General features: G+C 36.4%; 2 protein-coding genes across 5 annotated transcripts in view; both read left to right on the forward strand.

The window, feature by feature from the left end:
• The window catches only part of LOC135696776 (kinesin-like protein KIF21A), a 38,956-nt gene extending 25,737 nt beyond the window's left edge, over positions 1–13,219 (forward strand). The window contains exons 24-38 of one of the 4 annotated variants that reach the window (XM_065216285.2): positions 98–137; positions 572–1,182; positions 1,747–1,818; positions 2,278–2,349; positions 3,477–3,548; positions 4,439–4,572; positions 5,144–5,280; positions 5,625–5,671; positions 6,058–6,171; positions 7,161–7,278; positions 7,570–7,605; positions 8,146–8,280; positions 10,140–10,266; positions 10,670–10,742; positions 11,342–13,219. In XM_065216285.2, the coding sequence (XP_065072357.2) occupies positions 98–137; positions 572–1,182; positions 1,747–1,818; positions 2,278–2,349; positions 3,477–3,548; positions 4,439–4,572; positions 5,144–5,280; positions 5,625–5,671; positions 6,058–6,171; positions 7,161–7,278; positions 7,570–7,605; positions 8,146–8,280; positions 10,140–10,266; positions 10,670–10,742; positions 11,342–11,420 (1,867 nt within the window). In that variant the 3' untranslated portion in view covers positions 11,421–13,219. The remainder of the gene's footprint in view (positions 1–97; positions 138–571; positions 1,183–1,746; positions 1,819–2,277; positions 2,350–3,476; positions 3,549–4,438; positions 4,573–5,143; positions 5,281–5,624; positions 5,672–6,057; positions 6,172–7,160; positions 7,279–7,569; positions 7,606–8,145; positions 8,281–10,139; positions 10,267–10,669; positions 10,743–11,341) is intronic. The other 3 variants (XM_065216286.2, XM_065216287.2, XM_065216288.2) reach the window with 3 other exon arrangements.
• A 4,733-nt stretch (positions 13,220–17,952) lies between these two features.
• On the forward strand, positions 17,953–22,324 carry LOC135680834 (uncharacterized). The gene is made up of 2 exons (XM_065195035.2): positions 17,953–18,101; positions 21,254–22,324. The coding sequence occupies exon 2, from the start codon at positions 21,262–21,264 to the stop codon at positions 22,036–22,038; it is 777 nt and encodes a 258-aa protein (XP_065051107.1). The 5' UTR covers positions 17,953–18,101; positions 21,254–21,261; the 3' UTR covers positions 22,039–22,324.
• The last annotated feature ends 870 nt before the right edge of the window (positions 22,325–23,194 follow it).

Here is a 23,194-nt window from a genome sequence, read left to right on the forward strand (position 1 = left end):
TACGAGTCTTTACAATTTTATTGTATCATTTGTTTTTTAATTTTGTGATTGTTGTCTCTTAATAAAATTCTCATGTTGTCACTGTTTCCGTTGATAGGCTCCAAACACAACCGAATTTCAAAAGTGTCTCAAGAAAAGTAAGTTCTTTCATCTGGATTTATTTCAAGTTGAATATCTTATGTTTTGTCTAATTTATGCTTACAGTTCCACAATGAATTACTTCGCTCCAATTATCTTTTTATCTTGATCTATTTTCACTGTGATGTCAGTTGAGTAATATTTTGTTGATCTGACATATTGCTTGAAATAGAAAAGAAAATATTTTTAAAGGGTATCAAATATGGTGTGGTTAGGGTAAGGTAAAGTCGGAAAGGGTTTGGAGGTGTATTGTATTCTGTTTATTATATGTCTAATGTAGCTATTTATTTTATTTCATTTAATGTTAGTATACCAGTATTGCCTTATGGGCTACCATGCTTAAATGAATGATAGTGAATGGATTAGTTTTAGTTCAACCATTCTTTTAATCTGAAAGCCAATGTTTTAAAATAAAAATCTTTGTTGTTTGTAGGCCAGAAGAAGAACAGGATGTCCAGAAGATTTTCTAAGACCGACACTTGCAAATCAATCTACAGGTCCAAATGAAAATCCTGCAAAACAGCTTGAAAATGCTTTGGAGAAAAAAGTAGCAAATATGACTCGCAAAGGCTCGGATACTCCTGAGGTGAACCAGGCGTTAATGCAAAAACTTATGGAGATCGACAAAGCTTTGAAAAGGGATAAAAGCGAAATAGACGCCAAATTGATGCCACCACCAACAATGTCCCGCGGGATACCGAGCTCCTCGCAGAGCACGGGCTCCGAATCCCGCTCTCGCTCTTTGCAGACCTCTTCTATCGATATCAAACCAAAGGCATCTAATAATAAACCTGACAAAAAAGGCCGCGCGAACTCGTTTGGAAGTACGGGCTCTTTGAATGATGTTGGTATGGTATCGAACGGCCCGCTGCCACCTTCATTTCAGCGTGGAAATCGTGTCTCCAAATCTGCACGGACGTTTGATTCGAAATTCAGCGATTCCCATCACAGCAGAATTCAACCGTCATCGGCTAAAGGCTCTCCTACGCAGTTACGGAAACAGAGTTCCGCTGACATAGACAAAGCAAGTCGGCCTGGATCAGGGTAAGTATATTTAATTGACGGAATACAACGTGGTTTTCTTTTCTGTAGCTTAAAGGCAGCTACACTTGATTGTAGCAACCGAAGGAAGCATTGAAGGCCGCAATGGAGCAGTTTTAAAGTCTAAGCACTAAAGCATCAAATATTGGTTACTTCAAATTTGTAAATACTATCTTTTTTCGGTGATATTGTCATGCGGTTTTGGTAGGAAAATCTATATAACATCGACAAATTCAAGTTCTTTTGGTAACCCACTCAATATTTCAAGCTAAATCCAACTTTCCGTGTCGATTTTAAGCATGGTTTGGGTCGTTAATCTCTGAAAAAAACTGTTTCTTCCTCCGCCTGAACAATTTCTAACTCAGATCACTGTGAATCATGAAGCAATAGGAAGTTAAAGTATGAAAGTAATTTTAAGAAGTAACCTAAAATAAATTAAGTTGTAATCACGAATTCGAATCTTTATTAAAAGCCAATGTTTTATATTTGGGAAATCGGCGAATACAGTTTTTTGTTAGGAAGAAATTGCAAATGGCTTTGAACTCTAAACTTTCCTCGTCTTTTCAGATTCCCTAGCCCTGGTTCTTCCGGAAACTTACGAGGAGAATCTTCAAATAATATTTATAAAAGTTTGCCAAGGTAACGGTGTAAAAAAGATTTAAATAAACAGTTGTTTTTTTTAAATATGATCATTTTTAAAGATAATCTTGATAAATCATGATTTAAAGTTTTTGCATCATTTTACAGTAATTCGATGCGCTTAAACTGCTCTTTAAAATGCTTTAGAAATAAAATATTTAATTTCGAGGAATTGATCTCTAAAAGGTATATTTAAATTAAATGATTTTTTATTTAAATTCTCAACCTTTAATTGCGTGTCCTTATCCTTATCGAAAGGAAAATTAAATTTCAAGTTTCATTGGCCTACTTTATCGGACACCCTCCACGGACACAACGGTCGAATTGCCTTCCTTGATGTTCGTGCCTTTAGATAAAAAACACCCCCCCCCACACTAACTAAGATCAGAGCGGTGTCCACTTTAAGTAGGTCTCACTATACAATGCCAAAGTCAATGATCAAAATGATATTTTTACCAGAACAGCAAAGCTAAATGCCAAGAATGCATCAAACCGAGGCGAAAATAACAGCGGGGATAAATACACGATGAGGTGCTTCCTCGCTTTCTGCAAATTCTTTTTAATTATTTGATTAACCTATTATTCACTTCATTAGCGAATCAAACATTTAATAGTTAGATGTTTAAGCTAATTAATAATATTCCTTAATTATCAATTGCAAAAACCATCACACTCAAACTTTTACGTATACCGTAAATCCTCGAAATAACCCCTCCTTGGGCTCAGCAATTCACGAAACTTAGATTGAAGGTAACATGGGATCTATAACAATGATCTAAAGCCGCTTTACAAATTGATGTTGGCATTTAAAATATCGAAAAAATTCCCATTTTGATTTCGGAATTCGTTTTTATTTTCTGAATTTGTGATTAGTCTGAAAACATTGTAAAAATTCGCATTCTAGGGTAAGGGCTCATCAAGAATTTTTGCCTCCCGGGTTGAAAGCAAATACGCGGGGAACTTATACGAGGATTTTCGGTACTCGTTTAAATAAGTGATGCTTTAAACGTCTAACCAATTAACAATTATTATTCGTCCATTCCATTTGGTCATTTTTTGTGTACTTTTTCCAAACAACAAAGTGACGTGCGATGAACTCATGGAAGACTATTTAAGATTCCCTAACCATTATGGTATTGTGCTGTTATGTGACATAAATGAAAACGAAACACATAACAATTCTGAACATTATAAATTCAATAAAATTGTGTACAGTGCAAGTTCTGTAGAGGAGATTTCATATCACCGTGGGAATTTTTGCAGCGAATAACTGGTTAACCATATGATTTTAAGATATATCTAAGTGAAAACATCGGACTGGTGTTATTCAAACTCATCGCACCTTGTACCAGATCCAAGTTTCCATATATTGGGGAAGAATTCATCACGACCGATTTGACGAACATATACCTCCGGCTTTGTTTGCAGTGGTTCTTTTCTTCTTCTTCGTGCGGTAGTATGTCAGTGTGAGGCAATGTACTTTACACCGAACCTCAACAACCTTACGGGCTAATAAGTAACCCGACGTTTGCAAAGTTATCTGAAAGTTTGAGATTCAACCTTTGATCTTTGTAGTGTGACCTTTTTGACCTTTGAACTCATAACTTTCTCGCTTTTGACCTAATGCTAACTCCTTAACCTTATATCTTTTATATTAGGGTAGAAACAGATTCAACGGATGTTTTCAAACGTCTAACAAGCAACCTACCGCAAGAGGCTGACCCAGATCTGTAAGTTCCAGCTGCGATGTGAAACTCGAAGAGCTCTCTTCTTTATCCTTGTTTTGCCCACTGCTATCACAATCGCAAGTTTGAGTTGTAGCCACGGAGACCCAACTAATTAAGTAGTAAAACCTTGAAAGAGATCCGTGTTTGCAAGTGATGAAAGGGTGTTGCTGATGTCCATACCTAATCAATTGACTTTTCGAATCCTTATATGTACATCTGTGATTAATGAAAATTACTGCCTACCGCTCTGTCATAAAGTGCTCGATGCCGTCCGGCAGAGGTGTCACCTGGTGATCGCATTAAACGTGAAACTCGGAGTAGCAACTTAGAACCTCCTGTTCAACATACCAAATCGTATCTCTGTGATTAGATATTTTATTAAAATTTAAATATTACCCCTCTCAATAAAATTTCAGTCCTATGATTGATTTATTGAAATAAAACTGTTAAAGCCAAACATTTCTTGCACGATGCAACTTACTTATAAATCCGAATTTTCTGTTAAGCTAGAGATAATTCTTTACGGTGATTAAAGTTAAAATTAGATTGTAGCTTCTTTAAGATTGATCCTTTATTTGGAAAAAATATTTTGTAATGTAAATGGTACACTTTAACACTTTAAATGTAAATGAAACTGGCTCGATTTGCAGCATGCAGACTTGGCTTCATGAATACAAAATGGTAGATCTTGTGTACTCATATCTAACTTTATGTGTTTTCAAAATCTGAGCTTTGTTCAACCACTCTTCACACCACTCTGTATCAAGAACCTTTCACATCCCTCCGTTTCTTGTTCAGATGCATTTGGACTTCCCCTTGCTTAAGAATTTCATTCTACTAGAGTTTTAGGCATTCTCAAATACCAAATGGAATTTTGTTCTTATTCATTATAGGGGTCAAATGCTCCCAGTAAAAGCACCTCAAGGACGTCCTGAAAATTTGATGTGCACGCATACAGCTACTGGACATACAAATGCTGTTTTGTCTTTAGCAGTAACTGAGAACATGCTTATTACTGGGTCAAAAGGTAGGACGCGAAGATTTGTTTTCTTGACGTAATTGCCATTGCAAAAGCACTTCTCAGAGGATAATGCTGAGTTGCAATGCACTGCTTTTTGGTTTTTGATGCAGCAAAATAATTTATTGTTTGTTGAAACATTCGTCACACTTATGTTACATTCCATTAATTAGCTATCCGCTAAATCTTAGAGGAAATTAATAGTTTTGAATAGGCCCATATCACTGTCATTCAACATCTGTTTCAAAGCTCTTCTTTCCATCTATTTTCATGCTCGTATTTTTTGCAGTATTTGCCCTTCAAAATGATACATTTTTAGCTGTAATTCTTCCTCGAACATCCTTATTTTCAGTGATTTCCGATGCTCTAAAGTTGGCATTTAGAGCGATAAAAAATGAGGGAGATTAAGGAATGGTAATTGAGAAAGTTTAGGTTGGAGAACTGAATGAATATTATGATAGTCCTTCAATGCAACTCTTCTCTATTCAACATTTTTTGGTTGCTGCTTTTTTTATTGTTAAATAGAAAGTTTCTTGAAGTTTCGATCGTATTTATCATTTTATTTGTATTGTTGTTGTAGATCGTACTGCGAAGATATGGGATTTGAACAGGGGAGACGAAATTTTATCACTGTCTGGTCATAAACGTGACGTTGCGGTAGTCAAATACTCACCAATTACAAAGCTAGTGTTTACAGTCAATCAATCGACCATCAAGGTAAATGGCGACCTTTTTTAGTATTTGATGGGTGGGCAAGGGGAGGGCTGATTCTATTGAGCTAATTGATTGCGCCTAAATATTTGTTTACATCAATATCGCAATGCTTCGAGATTGGAACCATGGATTAGAAGAGGGCGTGCATAGTGTCGTAACCGAAGGGGTTGTTAGATACTTTTTAGGTGGTTTTATGTCTTATTCCTTTGTTCCCGAACGTTTCGCATTTCTACACCTTAAAAAAATTTCCAACCTTGCGTTATAAATTAGCGAGAAGATATGCTTATCAGCGTTACTTCATTTTTTGCTGTAGATGTAAATTTGTAATACGAATCTGTGTCTCCTAGATTTGGGATATCCGTCAGAAAACTGGAGTCTGCGTGAAGACATTAAGGTATGTAAACATTCCATAAAACTTGCCAGACTTTGCATACGGACACCTGCACCTTAGCACATAAGAGCCAATCTTCGTTTTAACATTGTGACCGATGTTGTGTTCTTTGCATAATATTTTTAAGTACATTAATGAGGCTGAAACTAAGGATTCCTTTTGATACTAACAAAAATCTGATTGAAATGATCAAACACTTTGTAGGCACCTTTACTGGACTAAGGCCTGTCGTCCAAATTCTTACCCTTATACATCGGGTGTCACCTTTCTATCTTAAAATTTTATGTAAAATGATTAGTTGATTTTCTTAGTTTTCTTGCAAAATGTCCACTTTTTCAGAACGATGGGGGGTAGCTGTTAAGTTTCCCCTGTTTATCTTATCTTTCTAGCGGTAACTTTTTCCAATTGGGTGAGAGTGCAATTACGTGTCTCGAGCTGAACAGCACCGGAGATGTCTTGTATTCCGCAGTTGGAAATTCAGTGAAAATGGTTGATTTAAAAACGTGAGTGTCTTGATTCTTAAACGGCCTAATGAAGGCCTGATCAGTATTCATTCGAACTGTGTACTACAATTTCCTGTTTCCAGGGCGCTTCTTGGCTGCCAAAACAGTTTTACAAACAACTTTTACCTTGTCTTCATTTCAATCTTATCAAATTTATTGGCTACCAAACAGGTTTTTGGATGTTCTGCAACCTTCTTTCTCGTGTGAAATATTTGTTGTTGCGCTATACATTTCTAGGTATAATTATCTTATTATTTGTTTTTGTTCCATTTCTTGCTACCCCAGTTTATGTTGGATTTACTATACCTTTATCTACGAAGTATTAAATATGATGGGAAAGTGACGTAATCTAAAAATCTTTCTTCAGAATTTTAGAATTCTTACCCCATAATCTGAAAAAACACCTCCAAATACATCAGAATATCCAGTGAAAGACATGAGTTTTTAAATGGATCACTTTTGCTTTGCCTGGTTCATACGTTTTAGAACCAGGAACAATTTCCAGTGGTATGATGGGGGAATCACCAAGGCTTACGTGGCAATAACCAAATCACTTTGCAGCAGATTCTAAAAGTCCAAAAATAGATTTGTTGATGACGTCAATTTTTTCACTCTATTCATTGACTGTCTGTTTATGTTTAAGTCCCCTGAAATTTATTCATATTTGCATAACAAGCCTACAAAATGTTTTTAACACGTCACAAATGTATAACAATGTTTGCTTTTAAATGCTCTTGACCAACTGGCATGCTTTGCGGTAGCTGTTATTTTACACGAGATGAAATGGCCTGTATTTTGCAATTCCATGCAGTATGATATTAGGCCGGTTCGGAAAATACAGTTGCAAAGCATGCCGGTTGCACAAGAGTATTTAACTCAATTTTTTTCGTTATTGCTTCTTTTCTCTCTCTATTTTCTTCTAAAGTTTAAATGAAGTTTTCACTAAACTCTACCTCAGCTTGAAAAATAGCAATATTTTACGTTTTCAGATATGGAACACTTGGCAAACTTTCTGGCCATTCTGGAACAGTAACTTGTCTCCTTGTAACAAAGGGCGATCGAAAGGGTGACATATGTGTTACTGGTTCTAAAGATCATTATGTCAAGGTTTGTAGAGAAGGCTCTGTCTCTCTTCCTAATGAGTAAATATTTATCGTGTTATTTTACACAATTAATAAGGGTAATCGTGGTTTGTGTGTGATCATTGGCTTCAGACATTGAGCAACCGTTTGTTAAAATGACTGGCTTTCAATTACGACTAGGATTTATTTAAGCCTAATTGCTCCATGTGATATTCCTTGTATTCTTAAAAAGCAAACAAATCTTTATGATACGTGTGAAACCATGAATTTTTTTTCATTTTATAGTTTTCTGACTTTATTTGTTTCTCTTTTTTAGGTTTTTGAAGTTTTGGATGATATTTCAGGCAGCCAGGTAACCATTTTGATATTTAAAAGCCGTCAGAGTGTTTTATTAAGTCGTTATCGGGTTCCATTCTGAAGGCTTCAAATTACTGACTAAAAATATGTTTGGGTATATGTTTTCTCTCCTTGAAAAATATCTCCAGAACCCTTTGAAATGCTTTTTGAAGTCGAACACCGTAAAATAAATGGTAATCGCTAATTCAAAATTGTTGGTTATGAGTTAAAGCATGTGGATAAGAAGGCTGTACTTGCTGCTTTTTCAAAGAAGTAAGCAATCAATTTGAAACACAAGCAGTTAAAACCTTTAAAATGATTGAGGCTAATTTCAAAGCTTAGGTGACTTTTCTGTGTTTTACTTTCCTGGTTTTCATGGACCTGAGGCCTAATACCACTTTTATATCAAAGCTTTAGTAAAAAACTTGATACATGATTACACTATTAGTTATCAAATACAATTTCTTCTGTGACGATATATAGCTAGCACAAAGTGCTGAAAAACTGTAAAAACGCATTAGGAACTCTATATTTACTAAATATCGCTCATTTTCAGATGCCGCGACACAACTTGGAGCCCCCTCATTACGATGGTGTTGAGTCGTTAGTAATCAAGGGGGAGACCCTTTTTAGTGGATCACGTGATAACAGCATAAAGAAGTGGAATCTCCATAATTATCAACTCAAGCACGTGAGTAATATTATATGCTCTGTGATGCTGTGTTATTCGGGTTGTAACCCATTTTCGTGATCGTCAACAACCTGTTTAAACGACGGCCGACCAGTCCTTACCGCAAAAGACGTCACAACTTCAACAGTTTTAATGAAACATGCTGCCCAGTATTATGAATTTTTAATGCTTTTCTGATCATGCAACATTTTCAGCATCAAACTGGTACAAATTTCCAGAATTGATATTTGGGGACGTGGGGTTATTCCCTCTCCAAGTTGCAATTACCTCAGAAATGCCAATCAATAAAGTATAAGATGTTTTAAACATCATGACCCAACCACTTACAGTAGAACCTCTCTATAAAAATTGTTCACTCGGAGCACAGAACTCGAGGTCTCCAAATCTTGGTTTGATCTTGAAAGATACTTTTCCCACTCATGCTCTTTCAGCCCATTTCTGCTCAAGCTTTCCGCTCAAGTCCATTTTACTTTACTTTCTTAGTTTTATTATTGAGTTTTGGAAATTTTGAATCGATCAAAATAAACCAAGCTTAATTTGATGTGTTTTCGTAGAAAAGAATGAAATATTTAGCCTTTAAAAGTCAAACTTTCTTTTTCAATAACCTAATTCTACAAGCAAAATAGACATATATGTCTAACTTTGTTGACGGAAATAAAGCAGCCTTCATAAAGTCGCACTGACATTTTCTACTACCAGATTAAATTATCCCAGAAATTGCTCACTTGCTACATTTTAATGAAGTTAGAGTTGATTGTAAAATCTTCATTTCTTGCTTTTTGAACATGTTCGTTGTCTACGTTGCCGACATAGCAAATTTCAAAATGTTCACACAACAATTCATGCTCAATTAATTCATCCACCCTGAATACTGAATGGCCCGGTTATCCAATACGCAATGCGGTTCGGTGTATGCGTAAATGAGTCCACAGGTGTATTGTCAGTAGCTGATTGCAATGCCAAGTCGCGACTCTCTTATTAGACTGATCTGCTTTCTGTGGCTCGATCAGTAGGTTGAAAATCCACTGGATATTATCGTTATGTTTTTACTAATTGAGTACCGAAGTGATGACGTCATAGATACCTATTTTTAGAATTTCTGAATTTTGATCCCAGAACCTAAAATAACAAAATGAAATACTTCTAAATATGCAAAATCAGTTAAAGGCATTATGAATTGGCTGAGATATGGCCACATTAGCACAGGCTCTTGCCCCATCAAACCTCTGTAATTTGGTCTTGGTTCATAACTTTATGAACCAGGCCAGAATAACAGAAATCCGTTAGCAAACTTCAAATCTTCTGTTGGCCATATCTCGCCCAATTTGAAACGTATCTAGCTAATTTTACACATTGAGAGGTATTTTAACCCCATTGATAAACTAGATGGACCCTTTTTGGCAATATTTCACATAAATTCAAAGAGAGGTCAAAGACAAATGCTTGTTTTCAATTATGTTTTCATTAATTGTTTTTGTTGGGGAATCAACGATCGATCGATATTTTTCTCTTAAGTGAGTTTTGAAGCTCATTTTCGAAAAAATATCATTTTCAATTATATGACTTAAATTGTTAGATTGTGCAAGAGAATAAGAATTCTATAATGAAAAGTATATTTCCTGTGTTATTTTCTGAAAAATGCTGGCAATTATTACAATTTAGAATCGTTGCTTCTTTTTTTCCTCAGGCTCAGAAAAGAACATTACGTTTTGGCCTAGACTTAGTCAGACTCGTATAATTTTTATTGGACAAAATAAACCCAGGGGTTTTCTTCCCCTCTAGCTCTTTTGGGGATTTGCGCCCTGCTGTTTCCGACTTGTCATGTTAATGTTAATACATTTATCCATTTCTTTTCACAGCATATAACAACGGCTCATAAAGACTGGGTGTGCTCACTTAACCTCGTTCCCAAATATGACGTAGTGGCAAGCGGATGTCGAAGCGGAGTATTAAAAACCTGGCATTCAGAATCATGTACACAAATAGGTATGAATTCATGTGTAATACTGATTGAAAAGATTAGCAAAAGGCTACAGAGCTGGGGCGTAGCTAGCTATTATGCTCAAAGGGGTGTCTAGGGCGCAATTACTGAAGTTTGAATATGTGCTGTTGATGGAGCACCCCAGGGTGACAAAAACTCAGTTTTCTGATGGGATTTTTTTGGCAAGGGGATGTAACTCCCTACGCGGCAAACGCCCCACACGCCCCCTTCCCCTAATTATGGTCTTTCTTCAGAGCATTTTAGATCTATTTAACTTCCCGGGATGCTCACAGTTTTTAGGAACCTTGGGTTTGTTGAATTTAGTTTTTCCCAGCTCATTTAGTCCCTTGGATTTCGTTAGCATTTGTACTTCTTAGAGTTAATTTTTAATTTTGCTTTAATTCGCAGGCGAAATCAATGCCCATTCTAAATCAATCAATGCGATATCAGCCAATTCTTCTTTAGTTTTTACAGCTTCTAGGTAAGATTTGCTTTCACTTTGTTAATTATATCACTTGTGATTCGGGTCGAGATTTCGATCTGTCATCTTACAATTAGCATTGAGGACACGTTTGCAATGGGGGTTTATTCTGGCAGTGGGTTTGTGTGGAAGAGGATTTGGTAGCATCTGTAGAAGGAATTTGGGTTGATAAAGATGGTGGGGTATGTGTTAAAGAGGGATACAGAGTGGATAAGAAACTGCTGCGGGGAGACAAAAGAGTCGAAGTTGGGTGTAGGAGAAAAGAGAATTGGATCGATAAGAGAGGGAAGCAGCTAAAGAGAAATTATTTGCAAAGGGGAAGAAGTATCTGGAAAATGCAAGATGGAGAAAGGGCGAGGAGAGGGTTTTGCAATGAAGTTAAAATTGCTTTTCTCTATTTTTCAAATTTGCACAAAAAATTGAAACCATTTTATAGAAAACTAGAAGTGATTTTCCGTATGATAAGGGCACTTTCGGTATTATGCAATTCGGTTTTGTTTTTCATATATATTTTTTTAAGTTTTGCGACATGTAATGTTTATGTTCTCTGTTTCTACGGCCTGTTTGATTAGATTTTGTATGATTTCTTGTCATCTTAGCGATCGTCTTGTGAGAATTTGGAAACCGACCCCCACCATGGACGAGCAGGTACAAGCCATTATCTCAAATGACTCATAACCGAACCTGTTTGTTGTCCAATTCGTTTTGTGTCTCAGCTGTGAGTCAGTTTAAACTAGTCTTGTTAATGTGTTGCAAATGAAGTTGCAAACATCTTCTAATCTGCTGGTAGTGTTGACTTCGTTTACTGTATCTCATCTGGTACCTATTACCAGTTGAATAAATATTTCCTCTATCTGAAATTTCATGAAAATTATCTAGGTCATTTCAATTAAAACGTGTGCAATGTGTGGGATTTTTCTGTCTTGTATAGACATTGCCCGGACAAGTATTGCAGTTTATATTCCACTTTTGCCCATTAACTTGTTCGGATACCTTAAGTTACCTTTCATGGCTTTCACAGTCGTGTGGAATAAAGAAATGATCTTTTCAGTGGCAGATAGAAGTTTTTATATGACAATGTGGATATAATAACTTTTCGTTTGTGCTTGAATTATCTAAAAAGTCAAAATTTCGTTAAGACTTTCTAGCCTTGAATTATCGAAGATTCATATATGGAGTGCTAGTAACATGCATATCGAGTTGACAAAATATTTCAGTAAGAGCTCGTATTCCATTGCCCGTTTCTTTGGATAGTTTGCAATGAAATTCAGTCGCCTTTAGCCAACGCTGTAAAGCTATTAAATTCTTTTGCACGGAGATTTTTTTTCTCTAGTTTGACATTAGCCCAAAATCGTAGTCTAGGTAGAAATTTTCATACTCTAGCGTTCTTATAATTTATTGGAAGAAAAATAATTAATTTAAGAAGGATGTGAGCACAAATAGTGAATAATTATGTGGGTATCAATATAGGATTGATTTTAAAATTATGTCCTTGTATATTTCCAATGGATTATTTTCTTTAAATCAAATTATTTAAGCAGTTATTATTCATCATTCACTCTAAAAATATAAGCAGTTAACTCCCGTAGAGTATTTTTAAACAGTCGGATGAAGTGACAACAATTTTGCGCATCCAGGTAGAATCTAGGTTGATGTGATTCCGTTTGTTATAGATTTCTATCAAGAGTTTATGCAGTTTACAGTTAATCAGTGCAAACTCTCCAACTCCCGCCCCCTGCACCCCTCCCCTCCCCCTTCCCTCGCTTTCCCTCCCCTCCCCTCCCCTCCCCCAGAAACATTATAGTCTAGGCGAGGCCTATTTCCTTTGACTATTTAGACAGGCTTAGATTTTTCAGTTGGTGTCATTTGTGCTAGATTTAATCAGTCTGACATTTAATTTGTTCAGTCGTTTTTCTGGACAGGTCTTTATAATCAGATGCATTCTACTTTTATGTTAATTTAATTTAGAGCTTTTTGCTGTTTTAGAAATATATTACACTTGAACTTAGCTATTCCGAAAAACCGATACTTTGTAGATATAAACTGTACAGATTGGTATATGGCTCTGATAAAGACGAGTGTTGTTTGTTTAGTTGACGGATTAAGACGAGTGTTTAGAAAACAGAAATAAGTTCGTAAAACAATAGCACAACTTTGAAATAATCTAAATCAAGTTTTGCTTATTTCAGTTTGTTATTTCCAATGTGGCATCGTTTCTAGAACACTTTTTAAGACGATGAGATTTCGATGCTAATTTTTCCGTCCTTTGGTGCAATTTTTGCCAGGCCTGTCATTGTTTGTAGGTTTTCTTGTAGTAATGTTTTGTAAATCGACTTTAGCAATTAGAGAATTGGATCGTTAATCAAGTTTTCTAACCGTGTTCTTGTCATTCAGTTGTTTCGTGTTTTTTAAGTGATTTTCAGTGATTGATGTTTTGTAATTGATGATTTAATAGCAATGAAGTCTTGTTAATTTGCTGTACTGTTGTCTAATGGAATATTTTCTTTTTTGCTACCTCTTTAGTTTGAAAATGGTTCAATAAATTGGTTTTACCTCTTTATTCCTTCGGTCGCTCTCCAACTTTTAACTTGGGCAAGCTTGCAAGCGACTAGCTATTGGGATCTACTTTGTTTCGAAAGCATTTCCTGTTTTGACCTTTTCACACTATCTTTCCATTTTGACAAGTTGTTTTACTCTAGTGCCATAGCCTCCCCGGCACTTCTCTGAATGCTCATGATGCAAGTGGATCCGAATTGGATTCAATTTTTCTACCCCCCCCCCTCCCCTCCAAACTTATATCACTTGTACATTTTTCGTTCCTAGTTCTTATCGCAATGCATCATGATAAACAACCCCGTTACCAACCGGTTAGCACCTAACCCGCTTTGTCGGCTTCCCCCCTTTTTAGGAATGACCACCCTCATCTATTTCAACTGTGACGTATTTATTCGGAGTTACAACATCATAGAAAATCATTCACATTGCGTTCTTAACCGCCTAAATACTTAAAAACCCCATGGGTTGTTATTGCATCTTTGATCTTAATGCCCCTGATGATTATAAATTGCCTTTTCATTACCAGAGGGATTTCTTGTTTTTTTAACTTGCAAGAAACTTCTCTTTGTTATCACAATGTGTTAGAAAATGTATTCACTCTTCGGTGGGTTGCTTGTTGAGCCATGGATGGAAGAACGCGATGCAAAGAGAGCCATTTTCTCTTGACTTTGGATCACAACTTTGGATTAAACGGTTTTGACCGACAGTTTTTTCCAGATGTTCCCAAGTGAGACATTCTTTAGAATATTGTCTTTATTTAGATTCATATAGATTTTTACTTTGCCTTTTTTACTCAAGTTGCAAAAATCGCGAATATTTGCTAACTGCGCCTAAGAAGGGGCAAATTAGGTAGTTTCCTTCAATTTAAGAATAATAGGGCTTTGAATTCAAATCGAACAGAAATTGTTATGGTCCATCCTAGATTTTGTAGTTGAAAAACCGCAGGGGGAAGGCCTGCGTTTCATAGCGTCCCTGACATTGTGAAGAAATTCTGCTGTCTGCTGCTCTGTGAAGGGATTTTCATATCTTTATTTGTAACGGCTGTTATAACGAGCAATTAGTAAACAATACGAAACTTGTGACGCCCTTTGAAGCCGATCTTTCGAAGCAGCATTGGGCACCAGTAAGGTTTAGGCGGGAAAAAATGCGGTGTTGAATAGAGCCACCATTGCTTTGTATTGCGCCTAATTCATTTCTGGTACGAAGAACAACTACCACAAAACAACAGGTATGTATAAAGCGTGCACTGAATGGGACGCTATTCACGAGGGAATTTTGTTTTCTGCATTCAAACTATTGATGCTGCTTAGATTCGATTCAAGTGATGGCATGCAAATAGCAAGCACTTGAGGCAAATGCGTCAAGTTGTAATCAGACTGAAGAATTATGCCAGGGCCGTTGCATTTGCAGCATTGTATTCAACTTAAAATAAATGTTTTTGGTTTTTTTCAATACGTAATTACATATTCAAAAACCACTCCAGTCACTAGAATACCCATTGAGCAACGAAGGCTTAAAATGAGCTTAGGGGTGTCTTAAAGCAATCCAAATAAGTGACTTCCAACTTGCAGCTGTGATCTCCCTTATTTTTTAGTCCTACCCAAATTCTTAAATATCAAATAGCCAAAATCAAGCAAAAAATTTATTGAAAAAAACCAATTTAGAATGCAATCTTTCTATACTGGCAGGATTTCTCGACAGAAGATGGAAATCTCGAGGAAGCTCAAGTTACCACGACTACATTCATACTTCAGTTACCACATTCTGGCCTCAAATCGTTGTTTTTTAAAAGCTTTGGAAACTTAGGCTAATTTCCCAGAAAAAGAACTTGCATTTTCTTCTCAAGATCAAATGATTGAAGAAAATACCCGTGCACCTACCTTTCACTAAAACGGCAATGATTGACCACTTTTGGGCTTAGAAATAAGTATTTGAATTCCTCAAATAAGGACATAAACGTTGGAGAGTAAACTCGATGATTGCTAAAAACACTAAAAGGATAGGTTTGTGGTTTCCGTCTTCCCCGTTGCCAGATTGCGCATGGAATTTGGCCTGATTTCGGAACCTTTACTATCGGGTACTGTCTGGAACTTAATAAAAAAGCCGCCATTCACAAAAGATAAATTTTGTTTGCTCTATAAAGTGGGTGGGTCTTGTCAATGAAAGAGATAACTTATCGAAAACTTATCGAAATGTTGCCAACAAGCTTATCACCACAGTCGAATGTTCCTGTTAAGGATGGCGTGAGAAGAAATGGTCCAGCATCAAAAGGGTTGTCACTACGGTGGCGCATGGGGGTATCCTACACCCCCCTGGGAAAAATGTCATAGCAAAAATGAGAATTTGGCCATGAAGGGGTGCTTTGTCAACAAGTTGGACCAAAACACCCCTCTTGAGCATTGAAAACTAGTGGCGGCTTAAAGGAAAATCATCAGGGCAGACAACTTGTTTGTAAAGAATTTCATATAAGCCATTTTAATTTGTTGCAAAGTTACTAACTGCTATGGCTGTGGTTAAAGTTAGGTTAAAGTTAGGTATTTATTTTTCAGGGCGCCTATGCGCCCTGAAAAACAGGGCGCATAGGCGAGCAAGCTGAATTCGGCAATCTTTTGGCCCTGAAGGTAACAAGCAAATGCTACGCCCTACAAGCGCGATTTGCTTCAAACGGATTTGGTTGGTCTTCAGGAATAACTTTGGAGCATTCTTTTAATTCTTTGTGACGTCATAATACGAAATTTTGATATCATAAAATGCCTTGTGTTTTCTACCTAGCCCGTTTAGAACATATTTTGAGTCAAGCAAGCAATTAAAAGAAATTGGCTCCAACTGACTGCTGGCTTGCAAATTAAAAACAAGGTCTTAAATTTTCAATGTTTTTGACTGCTGAGACTCCATGTCGACTTGTGTGAAGATGACAACTGCAAAAAAAGACGACATGCTTTGGTTGGTGGCTTCTCTTTATTGTGACTACGTCATACAGTTTACTGCTGTGGTCGTTGTGGTATAAGTACCACATCAAGCCAACAAAAAGAATTATGAAACAAAACAACACGACGATACATTAAATAATGGCACAGGCAGCGAAGCATGTGACCAGGGCTTGATACGTAGTGTTTGGTAGGCTATTGTTCAAATAACATGTTTAGATCAGTCTATTTCAATAAAACGTGTGCAGCCAAATCTAATCGAGACAAATGAAATAGTTTTTAGTACCAGCAACTGTTTAAGCCTATTAGTAAACTAATATAAATTAATTGAGAAATATTCAATAAAGCTGTATTAATTATAGCATGCAGATGGATTTCACGATATAAGGAGGATTGAGATTTCCTGATTCATTTCAACAAACAAATTAATAAACACCAATAATGTGAAAAGAAACGTGAAAGTGATTTGTTGTAGATGTGAATTTGTCAATAGAAAAGGCTTACAAGTGACAGTAATTGCTGTAGTTTTGCTTGAATTAAGTTAATTTAAAAGAACTTTGGAAAACATCAAGAATAAAGTATTAGATTGAAACAAGATATAGTTTCGTCCATACCATAAAGATCTGTGATACGCACTGGGGTGTATAGAACGTTAAGTTGCAATTTCTTTGAAATTCGGCATGAGCATTACATGACAGACAGGACAAGGAGTAATTATATTAAAGATATATAGTTCAATATTCAATTAACTTTATTCCGATTGTCACAAGTGAACTTAAAAATGATACATTCTGTCAAAAGAATATATTTTAGATGAATGAACTGAGAATCAGACAAAACATGAACATAAATTTTATTCTTCCTAGTAAGATATACCTGACAAAATGCACATGGTATGCTCTAGTTTAATGCTGAAGTTAGTTTAGACTTGCATCTAAACTCGGGCATAGTATAGTCATGGAATAGTAAGAGGGGGGAAGATGGGGTTGCACAATGACCTTCCAGTCCAGCATAGCTACTGATCACGTTTTATGAAAAGCCACAGTTCTGCACAAACCTTTGCAGACACTTGAGGGGCAATATGTATATACAGCGCATTGTGCTACGCCCTTTTCCAAATTCAAAATCAGGAAGTTTATGCTGTTATAAAAAAAATATTTCAAAAATCATCAACATTTAAATGGGAGAAAGTCTGCAAAATCTCGTCATCTTTAGTGACAGGTTATTTGAAAGCCAACAATTTTACTACTTGCTTTAGTCGACTCGCAGAGCCAGTATTTCATTCCAATATCAAGTAAATTGAGGGAAAAAAATAAGTCAACGAAAGAGCAGCCTCCTTCTAATGCTATTTTATGACTGATGAGAGGCTAACATAGAAGCATGGAACGCGTGAAGGCACGCTGTAGGTGTTTTCATGAAAATGAAACACCTGTTTCGTCGTTTTTAACCCCAAAAGTGTACTAACCATCGCTAAAGATTCTTAAAAAATCTCTGTTCAAAAAGGCCCCTTTTGCTGCGCTTTTGTGCTAAACTGCTTGCAACGGTAAGAATTTCATGCTCAAAGTTTCAACACAAATAAGCATTCAAGTCTCCATTTGTTATATCTAAAGTTATGAATAGAGAGTCCAGTGAATATTTCAATCCTTGCTACCAAACACACACCGCCTCGCTGCTCAATGATCATTCGGCCACCCTGAGTTTGCCCCTTGCGCTATTCATTGTGTTCGTTTTAATAATTAATTGTTGGGCATGGGTAAGCGAAGTATTCAAGCCTATTCACTCAGTCGAATTCATGTGGAAGGCCTTACAGCAGTCTATTGCAAAAATCCATTCAAGGCTACAAAAGTATTCAAGAACCAGGCCAAATAACTATTGGGTATGTATACCAATAATTATCAACAATTTTAAATTGTTTTTAACATTCGTAAATCGCTTATCCATTGCTCTCTATTACACCTGAATAGTATTCAAAAGCGATTTAGTTCCATTTTATAGGCACTTCTTGAGTACTTATAATTAACTCAGTGGATCTTTGTCCATTGGAGTCAGCTTGGGCGTAAACCTCTCTATATATTTGTGACTTGGTGCGTTGGTGATTTGCAAATCATATTTATCGATGAAGATGTGTTAGTAGGAAGATGTTAAGTCTGGAAATGCATTTCTATACCTTTTTGTCGACGATTAAAAGTTCTGGAGAAGATATTTGCTCAATTACTGCTGATAGCCAATGACGATAACGCTTCTCGTGACATGCAAAGAGTGTTCCCGAATATCAACAAGAAGGACTTTAAAAAATGCTGTGGAACCACAACATTCGTAGCAAACAACCGAATGCATCTAATTTTTCTTTAACTTGCTATTTTACTCTTCTTCTAGAAAATTCTATTTCTGTTTAACTGTCTGTAGATGTATATTAATAAGTACATGTAGAGCTACATATAACTTCAGCAAAGAAAATTTCAGCAGTGTAGTTGGTCGTTGCATTCGAAAGCCATTAAAGTCGGTGCAGCCAAATATGGCCTTTACAGCTTGGCAGCCCTAGTTCACTTGAAATAGGTTTTGCAGTGATGTTATGAACTTTGGGACATATTTGCTCTGGCAACTCGCAAATCCAGTTAAAAGGACAGTGTCTAGGAGAGCTGCGTCATCACAAAAAAAACAAAAAAGACCATTATCTCTGAGCACATTTTGTTTCAGTTCTCAATTTTGTACACTTTATATCCCAATGTTCGAAGCACAAAGATATTCTGAGAAACTTTGGCTTACTAAATGCTAGGGACGTCCTTAGTTTTAATGAAAATAACCACTGTAGAAAATGGTGGAGTATAACCATGCGTGATCGAATTGCAAGGCTAGTGACCAGAAAGTGTTAAATAATATTTAAATCATATATTATTTTTTGCAATTCTAGGAATAGGACTATCCCGTCCTCGTCAATTGAAAGGAAATATGCATATATTCTAAGCTTTTTTTGATAGTCATAGCTTTTCTTGCAAAGGCTGTTAAAATTTTGCTGATGAGTGTAAGGTTTTGGTTTATTCAGTAGGGAAGGGTGGATGCAGATGTTACAAACAGCTCTCTTATCAGCTTGCTGTATACTGCATGCTTCTTATGTCCCATAAGTTTGCTGTTCGAAACCTCGAATTTCTAACCTTTATCGTCGAACTAGCATAACCTCTTTTATTTCTCCCCATAAATATGCTAGACGGGAAATGTTGTGAATTCATCAGAAAAGACTGTGCAGGGCTTTCCCTTTGAGATACACTGCACTGCTTTAGCGGAGAATTCCTGTGCAGTTGAAGTCATTTATTTTTGCAACATTCTTGCTGACCTCAACACTGTTGCCACATAAAATAGCTGAGAAATGTTGGGCGCTCTGCTACGTTAGACGCGAGAGATGCATGTCCATAGGCTGTGCGCATGTTGATTCGCTTCATTGAATTGTCAGACGGGCATGCCGCGGTACTATTCACAGGGCCAACCAAGACCATCTTTACTTGAGGCAATATACTGCAGTTTTTTCGCAATGTTTCTCCTATTTGAAAAATTTCTCTACTGAGCACACAAGTTGCAAAAAATGTTGTGCTCTAAGATTTTGCAAGTAATATCAATTTGCAATTAAAGACTATTTTCTATCATCTGTCATTATGAATTTCTACGAAGATGTTGAGGTTGGCTTGCAAAGTTGCAGAACAGCTATGAGCTAATAAAAATATTTTTCGAAGTTATGGAATGATTAATTCTGGTCTGACAGTTCAACAATAATATGCCATTATTAAACCGTATCGTGATTTCAAGGCAAAATCTAGCTAGCACCGCCTAAGTCTTGGCTAAAGACAAATAATCTCCTTAGCAAAAAATTGTTTCCTAAATATATTAGTAATTATTCTGAACTAGACATATTACATCAATTATATTTAATTTGTTACATGATATCACGGGCTATTTATAGAGATTCTCATGGAAGGTCTAAACCCGAAAGGTCGAAGTCAGGGGCCATCCTAAATCACTCTACTCTCTATCTTGTTGTGGAAGATTCTAAATGATAACATTCTTGCAACAATAAGGAAAAGAAGAAGAAAAAATTAACTGCATATGTCTAGTGTTTCGTCGTTGATCAAAAACAACATTAACAACACCAGTCTATTATTAATTCATCATCTTAAACAGAATGTACCAGATGATGCACGGATAGAACCATGTCGATCTATGTGATATGTAAAAATTGAGCTTACCAAGTGAATGTGATAGCTCGTTGCATTTTTTACCTTCTCATATCTGACAGTCTTCGAGCATAGATTTCCTATAAAACTTTCAGTGAGTCGATGAAAAAGCAAAATTTTATACAACTTCTGCAATATTCTTGAGGTTGAGACAATCAAATCTACCTGAAGTAGAGGTATCTTCTAGTCAATTCCGAGTTCTCTTCATTGCAACATTTCTCAGACTCTTCATTTCCTTTAGAGTATCATCGAGCTTATAGCTTGGTAGAACGTTTATACAGCTGTTCAGATAGAGTTTCGAGAAGTGACTAAAAGAATAAGCTGCATACATCAACATAATTTAAATAATTTTCGGCCAAGAGAAATTGCTATAGATCAAAGCATTTTTAATCAAGCTGTTTCTGAATTTGAATTTTTTTCAGATAGGAAACTGATAAATAAAATCATTTTTCAAATTTTCACATTTCAGAAAAATATTTCAAAAGATATTGCTTTTCAATGCAAGATCTCCAAACTCTCATATCTACTCGTCCTTTCCTAAAAATGTCTTTCTTCTTATTATTATAGACAAAAGACAATTGGTTGATTTGTATCAAATGTATTATAAACTGTGCAGAGGGCCATTCTAATTTTTGGCTTTTTGACGATGTTCAGTCTTGGTATGACATCATTTAAGATCTGTGATAGTCAGTGTAGTTGATCTGCTTGCAGAGCCCAACCCTTTCAACTGTTAATATCATATTATATGTCCCTTGCTAGAACCATACTACAAGTTACTGACATATTTATCATTTTATCGGAACAGGTCGCGTTATGAATCCGCTAAAGGCAGAAGATAACTTGAAGTCGGAAACGTCATCACCAAAAACACAAACTAGCGATACAGTTACTGGGTACCAAGGTGGTAATACGGCGGTGAATAACAACACAACTGAGGACGATGATGATCACGTGAAGCGACCTATGAATGCGTTTATGGTTTGGTCTCGCACTGAACGACGGAAGCTAGCATTGAAATACCCAAACATGTTGAACTGTGAGATAAGCAAGCTTTTAGGCGCAGAATGGAGTCGCATGGGAGACGAAGAAAAACAACCATATATACAAGAATCGAAAAGGTTGCGAACAATACATAGCCAAAAGTATCCAGATTACTCATACAAGCCAAGACGACGAAAAAGAAAGGCCCAGCAAAACCAAAACGTTTACCCACCAATGAGTTTTCCAACTGGATTCCCAACTGGAGGCCCTGTCCTGCCTCCTTATCAGTTCCCAGCCTCCTATCCGAAGATGATGTCGGACTCTTTCCGCCTACCCGGAACCGGTGTCGACTCACCTTATCATCCGGGTATGTCGGACCCATCAAAAGCGGGGAATTATTTCAACCCAGCAAATATGCCTTCAGCACAAGACATGAAGTATTTTATGCCCGGCTCAAACGGCAGTGGTTTTCCACCGTCTTCAACATTTCCAAACATGAGCATAGGTGGTTCAACTTCAGTTAGTGCTCCTAGTAACATGTACTCTTCTAATCCGGGACAATATGCACCTACTCTTTTTAAAGACCATAGTTTTTCAGGTAGTATTTAAACTTTACAATAGTTTATAGACCGCCCCAGCTTCATTCAGATGTGCGGAAAGTGCGGTATATTTTAGCTGTTTGCACAATAATCGGCTTTTTTCTGCAAACTAATTGTATACTGATTAGCATTGGCAGCTTTTGTAAATATAATGTTGTAACATATCAGCGACTTTGTAAAGCTTAAAAGTTTCTGCTACTAATAATATTAGTTTTAGTTTATATTTCGACAAAAGAAAAAATGTTTAGCACGACGCAATGTTTTCTATATGAATATGTGTAGAGAAAGCACAACAATTTTTTTTCTTGAGTAAATACTCTGAATGTTTAAAGCTCTGCATGCGGTTCAATTATCAAAGGACCTATAAGGGTGCACACATATATCTAAGACAGGGGTGCTCAGGCTTTGATATAAATCATAAACCCAAAAAAAATTCTAACATAGAATTGATACGAAACATTGTTTTCCTCAAACTGCACAAGGAAGTTTGACTTTTTTCCCCATTTCGATTCAAAACAATTCGGAACTTCATGAACCCCACAAAGTAATTGAATAATAATTGACCAAAAGATAATATTGCTCACTTTTTAGACCCAGGAAAGTTACCCGTGCACCCCTCTCCTAAAAATATATGAGTACCCCTCCCTGGGTCAGAGGAAAAGAAGAAGGGCGAGAAAAAGACGGTCCTACCTGATTAAAATTCATCAATTGCACATTCACCAATTTCATCCATGTTTAGGGGCTCAAACTTTCCTGGGCACATTTTAGAGGGAGATGTATTAAACAATTTCAGACCTTAACTACTGACAGAAGCCTCTCTTTTTACGTTCTAAAAATTTTCGCAATAAGTGAGTCAAAGCACTGATATGGTCTTGGCATTACTGAAGGTCTCTTATTCAAATTTTCTCTAAATAGAATAATTTTCTGGCTGAACATTCGCTGCTCCGCCATAGTAGCTCCAACTCTGCTAGAGTCCTCTGCAAAAGGGGCTGACTTGAAAACTTCTTCCTTACCGAGAAATAAAATTTTGGAGGGCCCAGAAAATTTGCTGCTTTAGGTTTCATTTTCAATTGGAGGCTGTATAGAAAGACAGTACTTTAAAAAATGCACCTAAAATTCAAAAGTACGTCATTATTACGATTAATACAAAAGGTAAGATTGATTAT

Source organism: Rhopilema esculentum, chromosome 18 (genome assembly GCF_057945365.1).
Source record: "Rhopilema esculentum isolate cy_ngs chromosome 18, ASM5794536v1, whole genome shotgun sequence".
Taxonomy (NCBI): domain Eukaryota; kingdom Metazoa; phylum Cnidaria; class Scyphozoa; order Rhizostomeae; family Rhizostomatidae; genus Rhopilema; species Rhopilema esculentum.

What these genes read in the sequence shown, in the direction of transcription:
- LOC135680834 (XM_065195035.2), top strand. Translation starts at nt 21,262, where the DNA reads ATGAATCCGCTAAAGGCAGAAGATAACTTGAAGTCGGAAACGTCATCA.